We start from the raw sequence: 24782 nt of genomic DNA, 5'->3' as shown, positions 1-24782 counted from the left end.
CAGCTCTGGTTAGCAATTTATGGATCAAGTAGGACAGAACGGACCTTCCCATTGAACCACGAAGCTCCCCAAGAAGGCCAAAGACAGAAGGAAGGGTCTGAGATATACAGAAATATTCAAAGCAACACTTTATGTAGTAGCAAAGATCTGTAAACAAGGTACATGCCTATTAGATTGCTAATAAAATTATAGTACGTGAATATTATGGAAATAAATAATTCAGATCTAGATTTCCCGAACTACAAGTCTATTCCCTACATACCACTGAATCGTGTGTGGGAATGCAAGTGTGTGTGTGTGTGTGTGTGTGTGTGTGTGTGTGTGTGTATGCACGCGCGCGCGTGTGTGTGCGTGTGCGGGTGCATGTGCGCGTGCGTGCGTGTATAAAATCATCATGTGACAATTTGAAGGAGCATCTGAGTGTGAATTTTACCCTACTGTGTCACCCAAGCAAAGTACCGCAGTTTGATTCCCCAGTCCTCCAAACAAGGAGCCATACGGTTTAGCTTTTATCCAGTTTGGACACTTTTAGTCAGACAGCAAATTAATTAAGAAGAAGAATTTTTAGGACCTTGGACTCTTGTGAGGACCTGTGAGTTTTCATGGGATAAGAGGCATGTGGGCCTTCATGACCGGGACACTGGAATTCCAGCGTTAGCCCCCAGGGATTCAACCACACAGGCCACAAAGAATCGATTTCCAAATCTTCTAAATAGGAAGAAGCCAGTTAGTTTAGCTTCTTTCTACCTTGGGGTCAGTCGATTTTCACCAAGAAAACGTTTTTAGGCCTTGAGGCCTGATGTTATGTCCTTTGAGTCAAATACATTTGTTTGTTTTTTGAGAAGTGGTCCACCTCTCTTGATGGAAGTGCAGACCACTCATAGGCCGACCAAACTGCGGGCTGGGATGGAAGCTTCACTCTGTTCTGTTTCTAGGCCAGAGCTGTTCCCCCCTCCTTAGCCAGGCTGGTGTCCACACCATATCACCTTCAGGGGGCTCACCATATTAGCGCCAGACTTTTATCGTTGTACAGTTGTATCCAACTCTTCACGACTCTATTTAGGGTTTTCTTAGCAAAGATACTGGAGTGGTTCACCATTTCTTTCTCCAGCTCATTTTACGGATGAGGAAACTGAGGCAAACAAGGATAAGTGACTTGCCCAGGGTAACAGAGTAAGAGTCTGAGACCAGATTTGAACCCAGGAAGATGAGTCTGCCTGGTTCCTAATCTAATGCTCTATCTAGCTGCCTTAACTCTTCTTAATCATTTGCAGTCTGGGCCAAGGCTAGGCTGTTAGAACAAGGAAGCCTCTTAAGCTTAAAATAACATTCCAGCTTCTTGAAGTCACTGGTTGCTTCCTCAAGGTAAAGCTAATATTCCTCAGTTAAGAATGATGATTACCAATATTACAAAAGTGGTCATGTGAGGGGCTTGAGAGTTAGTCACTTATAACTGGACCACATGAGTTTGAGTCTTAACACCTTGTGGCATCCAAGCAAGGCACCAGGAATCACCTCCCCAGTTATCCAAATAGGGAGCCATGTGGTTTAGCCTATTCCTATTTGGGGTACCTTTGGTTAGTCAGTCCATCAAACTGAAAAGTTTTAGGGCCTTGAATGAATAGAAGTTTTCATTGGGGAGTTAAAGTTTAGTCAGTAATAATCAGAACCCTTAATTTTTATCTATCCACAAAGGCTACAAAGAATTGATTTCAAAATCTTCCAAATAGGAAAGAGCCAATTAATTTAGCTCCCTTGGGGGAGTCAGAAAGTTGATGACCAAGAGGAATTAAAGGGTTCTGGCCACTGCTGCTCCCCATTCCCTGCACCTACACTCACCAAAAATACTCAAAATACAAATTTCTATACTGCACTTACCCCTACCCTGACACAACTTAGCACATATTTTCTTGTCATTTTAGGTTGGAACACACTGATAAACTCCTAGTTTAAACCTGGGCCTAGCTCTTAAGACTAGTCATCTTCCAACCAGTACCCCGCCCTGGCTATGGCCACACCTATGCAACTGCCCCAAAACACTATAGCAAATGTGTTTGGATGCTCTGCTCCCAGAATCACAGGTTCTCAGAGATTGAGGAAACCTCAGAAGTCTTCTAGTCTATCCCAGATCTGAAGTATGAATTCACTTTATAGCCTCTTCTTGGAAGGCCTTTAATAGGAAGAGAACTCATTGTCACTGAGGCAGTTCATTCAATTTCTGCAGAGCTCTCTTTGGTAGGAAGTTCCATCTGAAATGTGCTCCCCATTATGTCTGAGTCCTCTGGTCCTGTATCTGCCTTCTGTAGCCACAGAGAACACATCTATTCTCTATTCTGTGTGAAAACACTTTAGGTATTTGAAGACAGTCAGTGTACCCTACCTGAATCTAATCTTCAGAGAAAGTATCTTCTGTTCCTTCAATTGATCTTTCTGGTTTCTAAACTGCTCACCATCCTGGTTCCCCTCCTCTAGAAGTGTTCCAGTTTGCCACTGCCCCTCTTAAAATGTGTCTTTAGAACCGAAAACAGTATTCCACTTGTGGTCTGAATAGGTCAGAATGCAGAAGAATGATCACACCCTAAGCTCCTTCCTCTAGATCCCATATTTTTGTTCATGAAGCACAATGTTACATTAGGTTTGCTTTCGTTTGATTTGGTTATTGCAACCAGCTTCATTGGCTCACCCTGAGTTTGCTGTCCACTAAAACCCCAAGGTCTTTTTCATAACTGCTCTTGACACATATCCTGTTGGTGCTATTTCTGGAACTTCAGGTTTGTTTTGTTTTGTTTCTGGTATTCAGGGGGTGGAGTCCACCTTGAAACTCTCATTGGCCATTGGACTGGGTCATCTCCTGAGGAGGGTTCTGTAGCATTTAATACAGCAGAGAAGAGAGCTGCCACAACATCCATCAGATCTCATCTGAATCAGACCAGATTTCTGAACTGAAATACACCTCTGAATTTGGAATGATGGGACCCCTGGCCACTCTCTTCTTCCTGCTGTTGTTTTCAGGGACCACAGTTCTTGGACATGGGCATCATAAACCAAGAAAACGTGAGTAGAGCAAATGGGAAAGACATGTCCGGTTTGGGAGGTGAGAGGTGGGGCGAGATCAGAGTGTAGAGAGGAAATGATTAGATTCAGAGTCAGAGAATCTTGGTTCTAATCCTAGTTCAACTAATTAGCTGTGTAACCTTGGGTAAGTGATTTAACCTCTATGGACCAATTTGGGAAAATGGCGACAGGTAGGGAGATTGGACAAGACGGTCTCTAAGATACCTTTTAGCTCGAAATCTAGGACCCTATAAGGAAAGGGATCTCAGAGGCAGAATGGGTCTCCCCTCCACATTTGCCTTGGTTACCAGTAGAAAAACTCAGTGTGCTAGGACAAACAATTTGGGAAGTAGACAAAGAGAAGGAAGATCTAGAGAGCAAGAAGAGATGGAACTGAAAGGAGAAAAGAAGTGGCGAGATTCTCAAAAGTCACCATGGCATTCCCAAAATACTGGATCATAGATCAGCATCTGTCAGGCTTAGAGGTCACTGCTACCCCACCACCCAGTAGGAAAGGGCAAATGCCACACACACACTCACTCACACACACACACACACACACACACACACACACACAGAGTCAATAGGGGCACAAGCTTCATTTTTCCTGAGGAATTGACTTCCTATCTCTAGATTCTCTATCATCCTTTTGATCTTAAGGAAGGAAATAGATGTGAGAATACAGATCTAGAAAAGGACTGACGCTTGCTGTTGAGGCAGAACGAGTGACGTGGAGATTCCTGAGGCACCTTCAGGGGGCACTGCATCTCCTCCAGGGCTATGCAGAAGGCACAGTCTGTGTGATGCGGCTGTAGCCATAAGTGATGTTGGTGGGCAGGGAGTAGAGTTGGGAAAGAGGAAAGGAGTGTGGACCCTAAGATTTAATGCCAGGAGCCACCTAGGAGTTCTAGCATTCAATGTTCCGACTCTCAGAAATTACAAAGATATGATGGGGGAGGAACGTCTAGAGTTCCGACTTCCATCTCTGTCAGGCACTGCTGTGAAGCTCAGATAATGTGGGGAACCTGGGACCTGTGAAGCAAATGATGAACCATCTGAGGTGGAAATCAGGGAGGGGAGGAAAAAGCCCATGCTCCTTGTGCCTTGGTAACCCTGTCAGAAACATAATCGGAGTATGGGGCTCAGATTCAGGAAAGCAATTCCTGTGTTCTTATCTTTGTACATTAATAACACTTTACATTTACACTACATAACTCGTTAGAGTTTGTAAGACATTTGCTCACAGCATCCTGAAGGAGGCAGCACAAATCATATAATTCTTGCTTCCCAGAGGAGGAGATTGAGGTCTGGAGAATTACCCAAGAATTGCCCAAGGTTACCCAGATATTGGTTAGCAAAGCGAGGATTCAAACCCAGGACTCTTTGTGTCATAGCATGCTATCCTCAAAACCCTGGGCAGTAAGTTATCCCAATATTACCATCTACAGCTTTACAGGTGAGGAAGCTGAAGCTTCAAGAGGTTAAGTAGCTCCTTTCTCACAATGCCCCCTACTTCTCTTTTTTTTCTTCAAGCCTCCTTTCTTCTAGATGGAGGCTAGGCTGCTCCTCTGGTAGGAGCAGAGGCGGCCCAGTCCCTCAGACCAGCAACAGGGAAGAGACATCATGGTCTGGGAGGTGGGCCAGGGCCCCTAGGGATATGAGCTTCACAGAGTCCCAGATTCTTCATGAGAAGATTGAGGGGCTTCAGAGAGGATCTAGTGAAACCTTATAGTCAGCACAGAAATGCCCTCTACCACATGCCATAAAATGGTCATTCAATCTCTGCTTGAATACTTTAGGAGCTCAATACTTTGGAGGGTGGTGCAGTCCATTTTAAGATAAATCAAAGATGTAGCATGTTTTTTATATTGAGTTAAAACTGCCTTCAATCCGCTGATCCTCCTTCAAAAACTAAGTCCTCCAGAGTGACACAGAACAAATATAGTCCTTCTTCTATCTGATGGTCCTTCCCATTCTTGAGAGCTATCATGTGTCCTCAAACCAAAACACACATCAATGCCTTCCTTTCTCCAGGTAAAACATCCCTGGTTCCTTCAACTGGTCTGCATATGACAAAGCTTTCTTGTCATCCCTGACATCTTCTGTTGAACAATCCTATTTACTGTCTATTGTCCCCACTTAGGGTGGGAGATCCCTGAGATCTGGGGCTCACTTCTTTCTCTGTTTCTATTCTCAGAGCTTAGTATAGCACTTGGTAAATATTAAATATTAAGTATTTAACAAAAGCATTTTTATTCACTAGTTCATTCATTCTTTATTAGTTTCCAGATGGAAATCCTTGGCATCCTCCAAATGTAACAAAGGAAGAATACCTTGGGACTGGGATCACTTGGTGTCAAAGCTAGTGGCTGAGAGACAGAAAGGGGTAGAGCTGGGAGAAGTATTTTCAACGGGTAGTTATTGGTCCCGGTAACCAAAGTCCACGTGTTAGTACCTCATTTCTAACCCTTTCTCTGTTACCCCCAATAAGCAGACTATGTTTGGGAGATTAGCATTAAAATGTCTCTATGCCTTTTCTCAGAGTGTGATTCTCTGGTGTACCAGGACGTAGTTCGGTCAGAACCCACGCCCTTATTCACAAACACAGCCTCCTTCAATGGAAAACTCATCTACCAATATGATAGTGACAGCGAGAGGGCAGTGCCTGAACCAGGATGGGACAATGTGGAAAACTGGACCCAGACGAGCCAGATTCAGAAACAAAGAGGAGATTTTGCAGTGGAGAACCTGCAAGAGATCATGAACGTCAAGCAAGATACCAGTGGTGAGTGGATAAGTATATAGGGCAGGGACCCAGTGGCCCAATGCTTAGGAAAGGGTTCAGAGACCCCCTTGTAATCTTCTGCCTAACAGAGGCTGTCCCTACTTGGCAGAGGGAAGAAGGAGACAAAAAAGGGAGGAGAGAGAAAGGAGGAGCAATGGCTGGCCATAGCCCTCAAGGTGGGGAGAAGGAATCCAAAGAGAGGCAGAGTTAGAACCGTCTCCCCAAACGCAACTCTGTCCTCTGCCTGCCTTCTTTCTGTTTCCCTTTTCCTGCTATTCAACCCAACCCAATGATCTCAGTGAAAGAGGAAGTGGGGATGGATCAATTCTTGCTTCTCAGTCATCAGCTTAGGTAAGTTCTCCCCTCTCCTTACTGCACTGGCCACTTGAGCCTCTTACACGAGGCACCACACTATTGCCTGAAATGTTCCCAACCTAGGACTGATAGAATGTTAAAACTGAAAAGTGCCTTAGGAATCATCTAATCCACACATTTTATAGAGAGGGAAGTGATCACGATCTTGGTACATTGGGAAGAATGATGAGTCAGGAGCCTAGATGATGTTTGATAATCCATGTGTCTCTAAACCTTTGATCCACTCATCTCACACAGATTGATCAGTGGCAAAGCCAGGCCTGGCCTCATGATGTCCAGTCACCCAGGCTAGTGCTCCTTCCACTCAAGCACACTCACTGTTATTCCCCATTGTCTATAGCAGGCAAGCACACACCAAGCCAAGTTAGCTCTTATAACGGTTAGTCACAGGTTGTAGCAACTTGTTGGAGTGGAAAGAGCTCTGGATTTGAGCCTGAGAACTGAGGGTAGAATCTTGGCTCTGTTATTTGCTGTCCTAAAAAGCTCAGGAAAATCACTATACCCCTCTGGGCCTCAGTTTCCTCATCTGCAAATGAGCAGGGTGGGATAGGTAATGGTAAGGTCATAACTCCAACAATTCGCCACTCAACTGTTCTTTTCTCTTTACTTCTATAACAGGGACATGGATGGAATGAGATTTAAAACGATGCAAGGAATTAGCCTAAAAAGAACTTTCTTTGTAAACTTGCTTCCTCTCTCGTTCTTCATGCTTAGCTGCCTTGAGGAAAGGAATGGGGTGTTTGTTTTAAGAAAACACCCTTTTCATTGACTAGGATGTCTGGATATATCTCAGGACTATTATTATTTAGAAACACATTTTGCCATACTCCAGGTAGCTCACCATACTTGGGGCTTGGGTATTTCAGGTTCACATGTCTTGAGTGGAAGCTACGGCTGTAGACTTTGCCAGAATGATGACACTGAGGGATTCTGGAGTTACGATTATGATGGTAAACCATTCATTGAGTTCGACAAAGAAAAACCAGCCTGGATACCAAAGGATCCTGAAGCTGTCATTATCAAACAGAAATGGGAGGAAGACCCAGGTGCTGTGTATCGAGCCAAGAGCTATCTGGAAGAGACCTGTATTGAGGAACTCAAAAAATATCGGGATTATAAGAAGGCTAATTAGGATAAGCCAGGTAATCTGTCTATAACTTGTTGTCATACTCATTATGGCTAGGTCAATTTAGGGACTGGGGACACTTAGAAACATTACCATTAGAAAGTCTTAAGATATTTGCCTGTATTGCCCCCAGAATATTTCCTCTCCCTCCCATTTTCACTAAGCAGGGGACAGTGGGACTTGAAAATATGAATTCAGAAATCTCTTTAGCTCTATTGGAATTGAAGTTAAAGCCCTAGCCACTGAGGTGAGGCCCCTATCTACTGAGCATTGTGAAAGATACAGGGAAAGATGGGGACTCAGACAGGATGGTGTGGGAAACAGAAAACAAGCCTTCCATAATAAGACACAACCCTCCCTATATCTCTCCATTCATCAAATCTCAGCTTGTCCACAAGAACCTCTCAACCATGCTCCTGAGCATCATACTCTGCTCTGGGCAATCAAGTTTCTTCAATGACGCTGTCACCAAAACAAAGTTATTCCTGTCTCTTTGCCCAGAAGTGGTCAACTCAAAAGAGTTCTGGGCTTGGAGTCAGGAAAACTTGAGACTGAATCAAGTCTCATTCGGGCAGCTAGGTGGCACAGTGGATAGAGTACCGGGCGTGGAGTCAGGATGTCCTGAGTTCAAATGTGGTCTCATATACTTACTAGCTCTGTGACCTTGGGCGAGGCACTTAACCCTATTTATCTCAGTTATCTCATCTGTAAAAAATGAGCTGGTTTTCTTTGCCAAGAAAGCCCCAAATGGGGTCACAAAGAGTCCAACACAGTTGAAATAACTGAATAACAACTTGTTGAAAACAATCAGACAGGCTACCATACAAGTCCTGATTTGGGATGAAATAAGAAAAGAGAAATGATAAATGAGATGGAAGAATATTGGGAAAGAAGGAGTCTGGAGGAAGTTAGTGGTAGGTGGGACATTGTAGCTGAAGCTGAGAAGCTCTGACCTGCTAGGAGAGCAATGACGAGTCATTGTTGGCTTCTCAGATGAAGGGGGAAAGGAAGAGAAAGAATAGAAGAATAACATAGGTAAATGAATCACTTGGGTAAATAGCATGTTTCAACAGGTGGCCAAGATTGAGGGGGACTCAGGAATGGAGCTCCGTCTTATTCCCAACCAAGAAGAGAATGAGAAGCTGTGAAGGTCTTCATCACCATCACCATCACCATCACCACTACCACTATACTTAACAGTGACCTGTCATTGGGTTTCCAGCAAAGAGAATTCTCTGTAAGAGCTTACTATGCGAGAAAAACAACATTAAGCTGAACAACTAAACGTCTCATAAATAAAAGTTACACAGCATTTATCCCTCTCTCTCTCTCTCCCTCCCTCTGTGTGTGTGTGTGTGTGTGTGTGTGCGCGCGCGCACGCGTGTGTGCACGCACGTGCAGATCTCTGGTTTCAATGGTATAAAGTAGTCTGGCAATGGAATTTGTTGTAACAATGCAACTGGTTCTGCCATTTCTGACATTCTAGCCCTGGTATCAAGTGTTAAGTAACTTGCCCAGGGTCACACAACCCATTCCCAGCTCTAGGCCTAGCCATCCTCAGTCAACACTCAGCTCATGGAAAGGTCCACACTGACCCTACCTTCCCAACAGCACTGTAACAAGAATATCAGGATGTCTTTCCCCACCGAGTCACAAATTCACAGACATGAAGGACGCCTCAGAGAACGTTTAGCCTAACCTCCACCTGAAGCAGCCTTGTTTCGGAAGGCCTTTAGTAGAGAAAGAACTCATTGTCTGCTGAGCCCCTCACCCTCACCCCCCCAACCAGTACATTTCTGGATGTCCCTCCTTGCCTGATGTGGGATGCAAACATAGGCTTTTCTGAATCCAAGTTCAGTGTTCAAGTTGCGACTCACCGTCTGCCTACAGACGACAGCTACATTAGCAAATCTATCAACAAGCATTTGCTGAAAGCCCACTATGTGCCGTGATTGGAAGAAACAAACAGAGACAAAAGTGAGATACCCTTGCCCTAAAGGAGGTTTTGTTCTATTGAGGGTGAAAATATTTACACATACATACATGCATACATATATACAAAACAGATACAAGGTAATTTTGGGAGGGAAAGCACTATGAGGGAAGGCTTTGTGTAGAATCTAGGGCTTGATGAGTCTTGAAGGAAACCAGGGATTCTAAGAAGCAATGATGAGGAGAGAGAGCATTCTGGTTATGGGCACAGCTCAGGCAAAGGCATGGAGGTGGTAGATGGAGAGTCATGCGTGATGAATGGTAAGAAGGCCAGTTTCTCTGGAAAGTAGAGTTTAAGGGGAGTTTTGAGTAATAAAGCTGGGAAGAAGGGCAGGTAGGTGGTGCGGTGGATAGAGCACCAGCCCTGGAGTCAGGAGGACCTGAGTTCAAATCCAGACTCAGATACTTATTGGCTATGTAACCCTGGGCAAGTCACTGAACCCCAATTGCCTCCAAAAACAATTTACAACAACAACAAAACCAACCGCCAAAATCAAGCCAAACAAAAAAAATAAATCTAGAAATGTAGTTTGGAGCCAGGTGGTAAAGGTTAAATGCCACAAAGAAGCATTTCGAATTATTGGGAAATTACCCTGCAAGATCCCATTATCATCCTGCAAGATGTCATCAGCCTGGGGTGCTCCATCTCTCCACTACTGCAGTCTGCCCCTCTAACTGGAGAGTGAAGCCATGAACCTCAAAGCCTCCATTAAAGGAGGGAGGTGAGTTCAGACATTTTTCACCTGGCCACTCCAGTCTGGGATGTCTCTGACTTCTCCTCCAAATTCTATCCCTCTGGTGGGTACTTCCAACCCCACCCCTTTTCTGTTTCCTTTTGGGTGTTGTTTTCTCCCATTCAATTGGAAGCTTATTGACGGCGGGGACTCTTTTTTCATATTTGTATGCCCAGTGTCTGGTTTATAGTAAGTGTTTAATAAATGTTTATTGACTATTATTTACTATTTAGAAGCCTCACATAACCACTGACATACTCACACACACACACACACACACACACACACACACACACACAGCAATAAAGAAATATGCATTTTGAGTGTGTAATTGTGAAATGGTAGTTTTCTGCATTTTCACTGGTTCTTAATGAAGAAATCAGGTATAAGCCAACCAACTGATGGGCACCCCTTTGATTTCCAATTTGTAGCCACCACCCAGAGAGCTATTAAAAATATTGTTGTCCTTGTGGGTACGTTCCCCTTTTCATGATCTCTTTGGCATACGCACTTTGGCATATGCACAATTTCAAGCCCTTTGGGCATAGTTCCAAATTGCTCTCCAGAATGGTTGAATCAGTTCACAACTCCAGGAACAGTGCATTGGGGTCACAGTTTTCCCATATCCCCTCCAACATCCAACATTTTCCTTTTTAATCATATTAGCTACTCTGATAGGTGTGAGGTGGTACCTCAGAGTTGTTTTAACTTGCATTTCTCTGATCAATAGTGATTTAGAACATTTTTTCATGTGACTACAGATAGCTTTGATTTCTTCGTCTGAAAGTTGCCTGTTCATATCCTTTGACCATTTATCAATTGGGGAATGACCTGTATTTTTATAAGTTTGACTCAGTCTCCATATATTTGATAGATACTTTTTGCAAAATTTCCTCCCAGTTTTCTGCTTTCCTCATAATTTTGGTTGCATTGGTTTTGTTTGTGCAAAACTTTTTAATTTTATATAATCAAAATTATTTAACCTTTTGTAATGGTCTCTATATCTTCTTTGGTCCTAAATTCTTCCCTTATCCATAGATCTGACAAATAAACTATTCCATGCTTTCCTAATTTGCTTATGGCATTACCATTGATATGTAAGTAATGTACCCATTTTTGACCTTATCTTGGTATATAGTGTGAGATGTTGGTCTATACCTAATTTTTAATATATTTTTATTTATATATATTTATATTTATTTATACAAATTTTACATTTATATATATTTTAAATATACCTAATTTTCCAGTTTTTCCAGCAGTTTTTGTTAAATACTGAGTTTTTGTTCCAAAAGCTTAGATCTTTGTGTTTTTCATATACTAGATTACTATGGTCATTTACTATAATGTAGTTCGTACCTCATCTATCCCACTGATCCACCACTCTTCTTCCTAGCCAGTACCAGATTTTTAAATTACCCCTTTATAAATATAGTCTGGGATCTGGTATGGCTAGACCACCCTCTTTCATATTTTTTTCATTGATTTCCTTGATATTCTTGAGCTTTTGTTCTTCCAGATGAATTTTATTATCATTTTTTCTAGCTCAATAAAATAATTTTTTGATAGTTTGATTGGTGTGGCACTGAATAAATAGATTAATTTAGGTGGATTTGTCATTTTTATTACATTGGCTGAACCTATCCGTGAGCAATTAATATTTTCCCAGTTGTTTAGATCTGACTTTATTTGCATGGAAAGTGTTTTATAATTGTGTTCATATAGTTCCTGGGTTCATTTTGGCATGTAGACTCCCAAGTAGTCTATGTTGTCTGCAGTTATTTTAAATGGAATTTTTCTTTCTATCTCTTGCTGCTGCACTTTATTAGTAATATATTGAAATGATGATGATTTATGTGGGCTTATTTTATATACTTTTTTGCTAAGTTGTTTTGCTAAACTTTGCTAAAGTTGTTAATAATTTCAATTAGTTTTTTAGTTGATTCTCTAGGATTTTCTAAATATAAGGTCATATCATCTGCATACAGTGATAGGTTTGTTTTCTCATTGTCTATTGTAATTAATTTAATTTCTTTTTTTCTCTTATTGCTATAGCTAACATTTCTAGTACAATATGAAATAATAGAGATGATAAAGGGAATCCTTGCTTCACCCCTGATTATGTTGGGAAGGTTTCTAGCTTATTCCCATTACAGATAATGTTTCCTGATGGTTTTAGATAAATGTTGCTTATCATTTTAAGATAAGTTCCATTTATTACTATGCTCCCTAGTATTTTTTAAAATCAGAATGGATGCTGTATTTTGTCAAAAGCTTTTTATGCATCTATTGAGATAATCTTATGATTTCTGTTGGTTTTGTTATTGATATATTTAGATGCCATACCATTTGGTGTATATATATTTAGTATTGATATGACTTCATTGTCTATGATACCTTTCTGAAGCAAGATATAGTTTCCTTCTTCATCTCTTTTAATTTTGCTTTTGCTTTGTCTGATTGCTATCCCTGCTTTCTTTGCTTCAGATGAAGCATACTAGATTCTGCTCCAGCCCTTTACCTTTACCCTGGGCCTATCTCTCTGCTTCAGATTTGTTTCTTGTAAACAGCATATTGTGGGATTCTGGTTATTAATCAATTCTGCTATCCACTTCCATTTTATGGGTGAGTTCATCTTATTCACATTTATAGTTATGATAACTGACTGTGTATTTCTATTTTTCACATGTGTATCTTCCCCTTACCCCACCCCTTTCCCTCTTCACAAGTGTTTTACTTCTGATAACCTCCTTTCACAATATACCCTCCTTTCATTGGTCCCCATTCCCCCTTCTTTTATCCCTATCCCTTTTTACTTAATTATAGGGTAAGACAGACTTCTATATCCAACTGAGTGTATATGTTATTCCCTCTTTGAGCCAATTTTGATGACAGTAAAATTTAAGCTTTGCCCACCCCACCCCCATCTTCCCCTCCATTATAATAGTTCTTTCATACCTCTTTTATGAGGGATAATTCATCCCATTCAATCCCCCTCTTCTTCCAGTGAAATTTTCTTTCTCATCCTTTTATTTTGTTTTTTGGGGGGTGTCATCCAATCAAAGTTACCTTATATCTACACCCTCTGTCTACATATACTCCTTCTAACTGCTCTTATAGTGATAAAGTTTTTAAGAGTTACAAATGTTATCTTGCCATATACAGTTAAACCTTACTGAATTTTTTATGTTCTCTCTTTCTTTCTCTCTACCTTTTTATGTTTCCCTTGAGTCTTGTATTTGGAGGTCAGATTTTTTATTCAACTCTGGTCTTTTAATTAGAAATGCTTGAAAGTTCTCTATTTTGTTAAATGTCAATTTCCCCCCTAAAAGATTATATTCAATTTTACTGGGTAGGTGATTTTTGGTTGTAATCCTAACTCCTTTGCCTTTCAGTATATCATATTCTAAGTCCTCCAGTTCTTTAATGTGGAAGCTGCCAAATCCTGTGTAATCCTGACTATAGTTCCATGATATTTGAATCGTTTCTTTTTGGCTATTTGCCATACTTTCTCCTTGATCCATGAGCTCTGGAGTTTGGCTATGATATTCTTGGGAGTTTACATTTTGGGATCCCTTTCAGGTGGTGATTGGTGAATTCTTTTAATTTCTATTTTGCCCTCTGTTCTAATATATCATGACAGTTTTCTTTTATAATTTCTTGAAAGATGTTGTCCAGGCCTTTTTTATCATGGCTTTCAGGTAGTCCAATAATTCTTATATTATCTCTCCAGAATCTATTTTCTAGGTCAGTTGTTTTTCCAATGAGAGATTTCATATCTTCTGAGATTTTTTTTTTACTTTTTAAATTTTACCATATCTTGGTTTCTCATAGTGTCATTAATTTCCACTTGTTCAATTCTAATTTTTAAGGAATTATTTCCTTCGGTGAATTTTTGTACTTCCTTTTCTATTTGGCCAATTCTATTTTTAGGGAGTTATTTTGCTTGGTAAATTTTTATATATCTTTTCCCATGCTATTGACTCTTTTTCCATGATTCCTTTGCATTACTCTCATTTCTTTTCCCAATTTTTCTTCTACTTCTCTAATTTCCTTTTTAAAATCCTTTTTAAGCTCTTCCAGTAATTTTTTTTGGGCCTGAAACCAAATTATATTTTTTTGGATGTTTCACATTACATCAGTAAGGCAAGATTCATGACCTGGAGGATGACCATGAAAATGCCTGTATGGTTCAGAATCACAAAATATGAAAAACTGTCTAGGTAGAAGGCAGAGGAAGTATAATATTTATTTAGGTACCAAAGAATCAAATCCCAGAACCAGTAATTCCAATTCGATATAGCAGTAATTGCATTCCAGAAATAGTAAGCCCTCATCAATCTAGCAACAAGTAGATTAAAACACAGTATTACAGCAAAGAGCCAAGTCATCCTGTAACCTTCCTCCCCCACCCACTCATGAATCCTAACTGTTTGCTTGCCTGTGTCCTCTCCCCGCTCAGTCCTCTGGTCTGCAGCTCTCTGGTCTCCACTGCCCCCTCAGCACTCTCTTCTGCAGCTCTGTGGACTCAGAGTTCTTACTCCTTCTCCTTGGGCTGAATTCTGAAGTCTGGCTTCTCTTCTGACTTCTGAATTCTCATTCTCAATAGCTACTTTTGGGTATATATGTTCTTTTTAGGGCCCAGGGCTTCATGCCCAATAGGCAAAAGGGTGTGGGAAAGATCGTTAATCACTGATTGGCATCATAAAGGTATGGGCCTGCCTCTCTTAACTGGCCCCACCTGAGGCCTATTGAATGGGTGGGAAAGATCTCCAATCACATTATCACCACACATGTAGCCATTTTGACACCATTGTCCTCTTCTGAGTTTATGCTTTGATCTTCCCTATCGCTTTGTAGCTTTATGTAGTCAAACTTTGGTTATTTTTTGCTATTTTTTTCTGCCTTTTTTGTGACTTGGTATTTTTATGTGAGAGTTGGGCTCTGGTCCTGCGCCGTCCCAGTCTTTTTGTGCTGGGGTTCTGGTCTTACTATTGGCTTTCACTGGGCTTCAGGGCTTAGCTGCTTGCTTTTTCTGGAAGGTAGGTTTCCCTACGCTTGTACTAAGTGGGGTGGGAACTTCCCACTGGCCTTTTCTGGGTGTGCTTTTCAGCTGCTGGCCTGCTCCAGAGGTGGGGCCTTGCCGCTGGATTGCTATGGAAACAGGGCCTCTGTGCTGGTAGGCCCCAGGGTTGGGGTCTTGCTGTTGACCAGTCCCAGTGTGGAGTTTTACAACTGGTCAGCAGTGGGGTCAAGTCCTTGCTGGTGGTTGCTGGGATGAAGCCTTGCTGCACCACACAGACTGCTTACTTGTCTAGGGGCCTGTTGGTTTACAGGAGGGCAGGTCCTTGATGGTGGATTGCCCCAGGCTTGGAAGCTTGCTGCAGGCCCTCTGCTCTGAGGCTGGCTGCTGCTGCTGCCTCTCTTGGGCTTTTCTCCCTTTCCACCACAGTGAGACTGACCTTTCCTGCCATGCTGGTAGGCTGATTCCTTGCTCCTAGATCAATTCTGAGGCGTTTTCTAGTTGCTTGGGATGGAATTTTGGAGGGCTTCAGAGGGTTCTTTCCTCACTCTACTGTCTTGGCACGGGAAGTCCAAAGAGCAATTCCCAAATTGATCCAAGTATATCAACAGGCCAGAAACCTGTGCTACCTAAAGCCACGTGCCTAATCACTACTAATCAGAAAAATGCAAATTAAAGCAATTCTGAGATTCTACCTCATACTCATCAGTGGCAAAGATGACAAAAAAATTGCCAAAGACTTTGGCAAAGATGACAAAAAAAGAAATGATAAATTTTGGAGGGGTTATGAGAAAAAAATTCATATTGATGCACTGCTGGTGAACAAGTGAGTGGATAGAACTGTTCTGGAAGGCAATTTGGAATCATAAACATAAAATTAATAAACAATGTGTTTGTCTCAGCTGTGCCACTGATAAATCCATGCCCAAAAGAGATCAAAGAAAGAGGAAAATGTCCTACACATACAAAAATCTTATAGCATCTCTTTTTGTGGCAGTAACCTCAAAGCCTGCAAAGTAAGGGGATGTCCATTAATTGAGGAATGGCCAAATAAGTTGTGGCATATAAATGTGACAGGATACTATTGTGATATCAAAATTAGGAAATTGAAATTTCTAAAAAAATAGCTATTTCAAAAAGAAAGACTTGTATGAATTGATGCGATGTGAAGTAAGCCAGACCAGAAGACCAAAGAATACTATGACATTGATATTATAAAAATGAATAGTAAATCCTTATTTTAAAGGCTAATGCAGTCAGCTATTGATTATTTATGGGGAAGATACTGAAGACCATAGTACTCAACCCTTTTTATCCCTGAGATGAGAACTAGTTAGTGACCCATTAGATTTGCATCAGGGATGGAAGGGTTACTTTGAGATGAATGTGGCCAGAGAACATAATGACAGCGACTGTGGCGACTTTATATTGCAATAGCGTAAGTACCTGGCCCTGTCTCAGCCCTTCAGCTTCACACAGCAAGACGTGCCCGAACTTCACTGGCAGATCTACAAAGGACTGTATCGCTGCAGTTCACTGTGTGAGACTTGGACCCTACGTGAAGCCTAGAGAACATCTTTCCCGTCTCTGACTTGCAAAAATCTGTTCCTTTTTCTCCCGGGATCCTGTGACTTCCTCATTTACCTGTTTGTTTTTCATATTTAAATGTTTTCCTTGGCTTCTGTTTACTGGCAGAGACTCACCCATGCCAAGAATGTCAAAGACAGAAAGAAAGATCTAATATACATAGCATTATTCAAACTTCCCATAGTTCCCATCACTTTAAGTCATAGTAAAAACCTCCAAATGAAGTAGGTACTCATCAAATTGGTGATAATTACTTGGTGCTATGACGATTATGCGCCGAGTCAACGTGATGTAAACAATTTAGATGCAAATCTCTTGAGTACAAGTCTATCCGAGAAATATCATTGTCATCTCTGTGTGGGCATGTGAGTGAGCATGCGTGTGTGTGTGTGTGTGTGTGCGTGTGTGTGTGCGCGCGTGTGTGTGTGTGTCTGTGTGTGTGCGTGTGTGTGCGCGCGCGCGCGCATGCATGTGTGAAAGTGGCTATGTATCCCTCATCTCACTCACTTTGAAACATGCTTTCTTATGACCTGTGTGGTGCCCGTGGGCCTGGATCTAGGACTGGCAGAAAGTCCTTTATTACGGCCGCTCTGTCCATGCCTTCTCCGCAGCACTGCAGCAAATGCACTTAGATGTTTTTCCTGCAGAGTCACAGGCGCTCTCAGAGGACACCCCAGATATCTTCTAGTCTATCCGAAGCATGAATTCTTTCCATAACTTCCTTTTTTGTTATTGTTTAATTGTTTCAGTGGTGTCTGGCATTTCATGACTCCATTTGGGTTTTTTTGGGCAAAGATACTGGAGTGGTTCGTCATTTCCTTCTCCGGCTCATTTTACAGATGAGGAAACTGAGGCAAACAGGGTTAAGTGACTCGTCCAAGGTCACACAGTTAATATGTGTCTGAGGCCAGATTTGAACTCAGAAGATGAGTCTTCCTGACTTCAGGCCTAGCACCCTATCTACTGCTCTTCCTAGCTGCCTGTAGCTTCCTCTTAGAAGGCCTTTCTAGAGAGAGTGCTCTCTGCTTACAGCTCTCCTTGGTAGGATGCCCCATTTGAAATATCTCCCTATTATTTCTCCTTGACTTCTAACCTCTAGGCCTATTTCTGCCCTCTGTAACCACAGAGAATAAGTCTATTCCCTCTTTCGTATGACAACCTTTAAGGTATTAGAATAGAATCACTACGTCCTTCCTGTATCTTATCCTCCAAAGGAAATATGCTCTGTGCCTTCAGCTGATGTTCCTGGTTTCTGGTCTGCCCACCCTCCTCATTCCAGCTCATCAATGCCCCTTCTAAAATGTGGTATTTAGAACTGGACACAATATCCCCCATGGTCCCTATGGCAGAATCTTCTCCTTCTGTCTAGACATTCTATCTAGGGTGACACAGCCTAATTAGGTTTTTTGAGGACAACTGCATTTGCTCACACAGAGCATGTAGTCCACTGAAATCCCCAGTTCTTTTTGGTATGAACTACTCTTGGGATGCAGCCTGTTTTTTGTTTGTCGGTCTATTTTCAGTATCTATTTGTTTCATTTCCAATACCCAGGGGGTGAATTCCATCCTGAAACTCTCAGTGACTGTTGAACTGTCTTTTCCTGAACTGAGTCCAACAGCCTAGAATACAACACAAGAGAAAACCTGAATCAAATCTGTGCTGGATCCGACCCTGACTCTGTAAGTAATATCTGCCTTCTATGCCTTCGTTGAGCGGGTGGTTTTGGGGAGGTCACCTTGTTCTGCCCTGGGACATCAGAGAGGAAATATATAAGGAGCAGGAAATCTAGGGAGCAAGAGGTGATGGAAGTGAAAGAAGAAAGGAAAAGAAGGACCTGTTTCCCATAAGCCACTTCGGCCTCCTCAAGATACCATGCCACAGGTCTGAGTCTCTTAGGGCCTCAGGTCTTTCCTCCTTCATCCCCTGGAGAAAGTACAAATAGCAGGTGGTGGCTGCTGTTCACCCTTCAGAGAGAACAATGACACCATGGGGTGATGACTTGCTTGTGCTTGGATCATTTATTTTTCCTAAAAATTATTTTTATTTTGTGTGAATTGGATTCCTTATTTTAAAATATTTATTTACACATTTATTTTTAATGCATGAACTGGATTTAAGTGAGGCACAAACAACAGGTTACTTAGTCAGCCAGAGAGACCAACAGACAGACAAAGATACACACTCACATAAGGCCAAAGGGATGCCTGCTCCATCGTTCCTGAAGAATCACCTTCCAGGAGCACCAAGGAAGAGTTCAAAGATAAGAATTAAGCGGTAGACAAGTACTGTTACTCGGGACCAGAGACACTAGAGGTAGGCTAGGAATGACCCAATGAGGACTGGAGGACCTTCGGTGGTCACTGGGTCTCCTCCAGGGCTCTGTAAAAGGCACAGTGTATGCAGGGGGACTAGCCATATGCTACCTTGAGACCAGAGAGTTTGGGAGAGAGGAAAGGTGTGGGCCTTAGTATCTAATGTCAAGAGTCACCTTGTTGTTTCAGCTTTTTATGTCCAGAGTACCTCTTCTGCAACAGTAAAGAGCTGTGATGGAGTGGATGTCTGGGGCTCATCTCCACTCACCCCCGGGGGAAAAACCCCCAAACAGTCTCTGCCTTCAAAGAGTTTTCAGACTAGGCTCCACTAATAACATTGACTCAACACCCTCTCAGACTAGCAACAGGGAAAATACCTTGGAGCTATTAGCCTGAGAGGCAGGACAGGCAACCATAGGCACACAAATTTAATAGAAGCCCGGAGGTGAAAGCAGCTTCAGAGAGAATCTAGTCCAGGGGTGGAGAACCTGCAGCCTCGAGGCCACATGTGGCCCTCTAGGTCCTCAAACACAGCAATACCCTCTGCTGCAAGACAAACAGTCATCCACACTCTGCTTGTCCAATAAAGGAGCATTCACTTTCTCAGGAGGCATCCCAGCACATTTCCAAAGAACTCAAGAGTTAGGGAACTCTTCTTTCTTTTCCATGTGAAAGCTGCTTTCCCATAACCTCACCCACTAGTTGTACTTCAGGAAGGACGTAGAGCAAATCTGGTCACTCTTTCACAGGACAGCCTTTTGAATATTTAAAAATAGCTATCATATCCCTATTCCCCTCCCCTCCCCACTCCACCCTCATTCCTTCTCTTCTCAAGGTTTCCTTCAAATCATCTTCATGTCACAAAGCTCTGAGTATCCTAATATCCTGGTTAACCTCCTCTGGAACCAATCCAGCTTGTCATTGACCTTCCTAAAATCCCCAACATACTCCAAATGTGATTAGGGGAGAAAAGAATGGGAATGAGGTCACCAGAGGGGCCAAAGCTGGTGGATGAAGGACAGACTAGACCAGAGGTGGGGAACCTGCACCCTCAAGGCCACATGTGGTCCTCTAGGTCCTCAAGTGCGGCCCTTTGACTCCAAACTTCACAGAAAAAATCTCCTTAATGAAAGGATTTGTTGTGTAAAACTTGGACTCAGTCAAAAGGCCGCACCCAAGGATCTAGAAGGTTACATGTGGCCTCAAGGCCACAGGTTCCCCACTCCTGGAATAGACAAGTTAGAAGCTGAAGAAAGGATGCCATGGGTCCTGGTGACCAAAGCCCAGATTTCAGTCAGTCCCTCATTCCTGACCCCACCCCTTCCATCCCTCAGTGAACAAGTTCCCTATTTGGAGTATTAGCGGTAATCTGTCTCACTCCAGTTCTCTCAATATTTCTTGGGAGGGCTTGGAAAGGCTTATCTGTACTAGCTAAGTACCTATCTGTATTGCATGTTCCTACTCACCATATGGTGAGTTATACAGCCTATAGATTTTAGATCAAGGGAGGGATGCCACCTCAGAGGCTGGGAACATTTGAAAACATTTCCGGTAGAATAGCTACGGAGGCTATCAAAATGAAACTCTAGTCATATTTTCAAGCCTCCACTAGCCACCAGCTATTTCCTCCCTGCTCCATTTCCAATATCCAGGGAACCAAGGTGCTTGAAAACAGGATATGGATCACTTCTGAGCTCTCCTTAGCTCTGTTGGAAGTAACTGAAAAATCTCAGCCCATAAAATGGGAAGCTAGAGGAAGGGTTAAGTGCCAGGGCTGGGGATTTAATTATTGGGGCTTATTGGTGATGTGGAAACAGCAAACAGTACCCTAGCAGTTAAAAAGAATATTAAGGGTTGCTTTTACAATTCTTTGTGAGGCTCCTTCTTGGGGGGGAGAAGGGGGGGCCCCGTCCATAGCTCATCCTGTAACTTGAGAGAGTCCTAATATCCTTTTCCCCTTATCTTAAAATACCATAAAGCTTCTCCTTAACTTGTACCAAAAGAATTGGTTTTGTCTCCTTTATCCTGTGTCCCCCCCTGTCCTCCTTATCTCGTCCTGAAAACCCTAAAACCCTAAAAATCTTATCCTGGACCATAAAGAATTCCTTTCATGTCTTTCATCTCGTGTCATAAAATTTTTTCTATCCTTCCCTTAATCTTTAACCACCACAAAAATCCTAAAATCTATACGCTTTATAGCTCCCTGTCAGGATTTTGCTACATGAGCCTAGTTCCCCTAAATATTAGGCCCTCAATTAGATTTTTGCTAAAAGATCCACGTGCTTTTCATGTTAATAAAGCTCTCTATGGCTAGAGAGAACGTCTGAGTGAATTCTTTCACCTGAACTCTGCTCTCTCGACCTCTGCATTAGGAGTATAATGAAAGCTCATATATCTGGCTGTTGCCTGTCTAGGTTTCCTGCTTATCCATGCTGTCCTTGGATGGGCAAAATATGCCCAAGGGAGCCTCTCCAAGCTTTGGTTCCTGTCAACACAAAGGAACTAATCACTTAGGGATTGTCTACCTGCTGGAGAGGACACAGCCAGATGTTCCCCTACTGCAGGGAATTTCTCTGGTTTCTCTCTCACACAGAATTACCCAGATGGTTATGGTATATAGTTAGAGCACAGTTGTTCTGGAATGATCCAACTAAGATATCGCGATTAGAACCAGAGAACCATTTGATATGAAAACTGGAAAGGATGGTAGAAATTATCTATTCCAACCATCTTGTTTTACAAATAAGAAAGCTGAAGGGTGGTGAGGTTATCCATTTCAGGGAGTCTAGGCAGCTAATTCTCCTACCAGTCTTACATCTGAACCCTTGGAGGCAGAAGCCTCAGCTCAGAGAGGTAGAGCAAGGGAGAGTCATTTCAGGGAGAGTTCCTGGTCCCTTCAGCAATAAAGTTATGTCAAGTAATCAAACAAGCTTTTATTACATTTCTGCTATGCATCAGTCTCTGTACTAGACCTAGGAGACATCAAGACAAAAACCAAACAATCCCTTGCACAAATGAGCTTACATTCTAAGAGGGGGATATAAAATGTACACACAGAGGTATACTTATATGTACAGAAAATATACATATAAAGTAGTTAGATACAAGGTAACCTTGGAGCATAAGACATTTTGCAGCTGGGGGGACCAGGAAGGGCATCATGTAGAAGGTGATACCTGGGGGACACCTTGAAATAAACCAGGGATTCCTAGAGATACTGATGAGGAGGGAGGGCATTCCAGGCATGAAGGACAGCCTACACAAGGCAAAAAGACAAAAGATGGGATGTGTGTTGTTGTCGTTCGTCCTTGGTTCTCGAAAAGGACCAATGACATCAGCATGATGTCATGAGGAACAGCAAAAAGGTCAATATGACTGGACTACAAAGTACATAGAGGAGAGTAATTTGCATAAGGCTGGAAAGGAAGGAAGGAGCCAGGTAGTGAAGAGCTTATGGAGGCATTTATATTTAATCTGAAGGGGAACAGGGAGCCAAAAGGGTTTTATGATTTTTGAGATTGCTTCCCACTGAACAGTAATTACATCTTTACTCTCAGGATTGGTGGATCTCTTCCTCTAGGAATCTGTGTGCCTGGTGTCGTTGTAGAAAATCAAGGTAGATCAAGGGAACGTCCCAGAAAAGTCCCTGGGTTTTGTCTCTGTTTGCAATTTAACTTGTGGGAGTGGATCAACACCACAGCCAGAGGACTCTTTCCTGGAAGACTCCTATTGCACACTGGGTGAGATACAAGAAAAACATGTGTCATCATGTGATTAGAGAATAGAGTACAAGCTTCAAAGTCAGGAAGATGGAAGTTCAGGTTCCACCCTGACTGACTGGCTGTGTCACTCTGGGAAAGTCCCGGAATGCTTCAGTGCCTTAGGCAAATCTCTAAAACTATAATTTGCAAAAGAGTTGCTCATCTATATCTAAAAAAGGTGTTTCCACACTGCGGATTTCCTATGCTAATGAAATCACTGGTTTGGACCGAAAATAAAAGAACCACTTAACCATTTGAATTAACTGGATTCCATTAGTTTATTATCATCCCTCTCTTTCATCCTCTCTACAGGATGGGTTACCATGTTCTGTTGCTTTTCTTCCAAATTGATATCTTGGGTACACAGCTTCTTCTCTGTACTAACCATTCAAGATCCAAGAGCAATGGATATCTGAAAGTTACAGGGAGGCAGAATTTTGGTTCAATGTAAGGAAAAATCATCCTAAAACAGTCGAGTCATTTTTCAGTCATGTCTGACTGATCTCATTTAGGGTTTTCTTGGCAAAGATACTGAGTGGTTTGGCATTTCCTTCTCCAGCTCATTTTATAAATTAGGAAACTGAGGCAAACAGGGTTAAATGACTTGCTCGGGATAGCACAGCTAGTGTCTGAGGCCAGTTTTGAACTTAGGAAGTTGAGTCTTGACTTCAGGCTAGACACTTTATCAGCTGTGCCACCTAGCTGGCCCATCCTAACAATTAGAGATGTTCAAAAATGCAGCTGGTTGCCTCAAGATATAGAGAGCTCTTCATCACTGCAATAGAGGCTACAGGATAACATGTCAGTGATGAGAGAGAAGGTACTAGTTTAAGGTACTAGTTGGACCACATCATCTCTTAAGTCTTTCTAACCTTAAGGGTCTAGGTTGGCATGGCTACACACCTAAAGTATTATACAATTGTCCCTTCCACATCTTGGGGGCTAAAAGCATGGCCCCCCTGCAATCTGGAAAATCCACATGAATTTTTGGCCCTCCCTCTGTACCAGAGAAGAAGTCTGAATTATTATGATATTAAAAGATAAACTATGTTGACAATATACAACACTCTACATATGTTTTATGCATTTCTGAGTTTCTAAATTTTTTCTGTGTCATCTGCTGGCCTTTGAATGGCATCTGTGGCTTGCACAAAACTCCCATTTAATTGCTCATGCTGACCCATGATATATTGAAACCTCAATGGGAAAAGTCGTGATGTGGAAGACATAACTGTAATTGCCTTCCAGAAAAGCTTCATTCTCTCTTCCTTCCAGATTTATCCTGCACGTCATTACCAAAATCATGGTATTAGAACACCACTTTCGCCATACTTGTTCAAGAACTTACAAAGAGCCTTTCATCATCTTCAATTCCGACTCCTCTGCTTGGCCTTGAAGACTTTCTGCAATATGACTCAATTCTCCCTATCAACTGCTTTTCTCTCCATTCGTAAAATCTTATTCCTGATGACTAATCCTCAAACTCTACACTCACTCGTCAGAAAGGTATCTTCAAGGTCCCATCTTCACAACATAGTCACTCCTGCTCTACGTCTTTGTCTATGTTGTTTCTCTCAGCTGGAATGACTTCTCTCCGTTCTTTGACTTTTCTAAAAAGCCTCCCTCTCTTTCAGGACCCATTTCAAATCCCAGCTGATCTAGGAATACAACTAGTCACATTGAACTCTCCCTTTTCTGAGGTTCTTTTTCATTTTTAAGGTCAGCACCACATAATTTAGCAATAGAGTCTTCTGATTGCTTCCCGATTGTGAGTGAGCACATCTTTCACTTCTCCTGCATTCATTGTAACACCCAGAAGAGTGCTGGCCCTAGTGGGAGAATCAATAAATACTTGCAGATTCATTGATAATAAACTTTAGAAGGACAGAAGAAAGGTGGCGTGGTACAGGAAAGAAGGTACAGATGGAGAATAATCTCTGTTGGGTTGTCTTCAGTGAAACAATGAATCAATTTGGCTATTGTAGAGGCTAGTGTAGAAAAGAGAAAGAATTTTGAGATGGGGCAACACTGG

The 24782-nt window shown here is 42.1% G+C and overlaps 2 protein-coding genes across 2 annotated transcripts in view; one reads left to right on the top strand and one right to left on the bottom strand.

The window, feature by feature from the left end:
• KCNK13 (potassium two pore domain channel subfamily K member 13) overlaps positions 1–24782 on the bottom strand; it is a 196869-nt gene that overhangs the window by 55953 nt on the left and 116134 nt on the right. The window lies entirely within an intron of this gene.
• LOC118828323 (zinc-alpha-2-glycoprotein-like) lies at positions 2881–8656 on the top strand. The gene is made up of 4 exons (XM_036734889.1): positions 2881–3054; positions 5597–5839; positions 7081–7356; positions 8414–8656. The coding sequence occupies exons 1-3, from the start codon at positions 2967–2969 to the stop codon at positions 7344–7346; spliced, it is 597 nt and encodes a 198-aa protein (XP_036590784.1). The 5' UTR covers positions 2881–2966; the 3' UTR covers positions 7347–7356; positions 8414–8656.

Source organism: Trichosurus vulpecula, chromosome 8, assembly GCF_011100635.1.
Source record: "Trichosurus vulpecula isolate mTriVul1 chromosome 8, mTriVul1.pri, whole genome shotgun sequence".
Classification (NCBI taxonomy): domain Eukaryota; kingdom Metazoa; phylum Chordata; class Mammalia; order Diprotodontia; family Phalangeridae; genus Trichosurus; species Trichosurus vulpecula.
The sequence above is the reverse complement of the archived record's forward strand: the minus strand, read 5'-3'. Positions and strand labels throughout refer to the sequence as shown.

Bases quoted from the DNA above. Each gene is read 5' to 3' on its own strand.
- LOC118828323 (XM_036734889.1), top strand. From the start codon at position 2,967: ATGATGGGACCCCTGGCCACTCTCTTCTTCCTGCTGTTGTTTTCAGGG. The intron at 3,055-5,596 runs GTGAGTAGAGCA...GCCTTTTCTCAG, and splicing joins GCATCATAAACCAAGAAAAC to AGTGTGATTCTCTGGTGTAC. The intron at 5,840-7,080 runs GTGAGTGGATAA...TGGGTATTTCAG, and splicing joins CGTCAAGCAAGATACCAGTG to GTTCACATGTCTTGAGTGGA.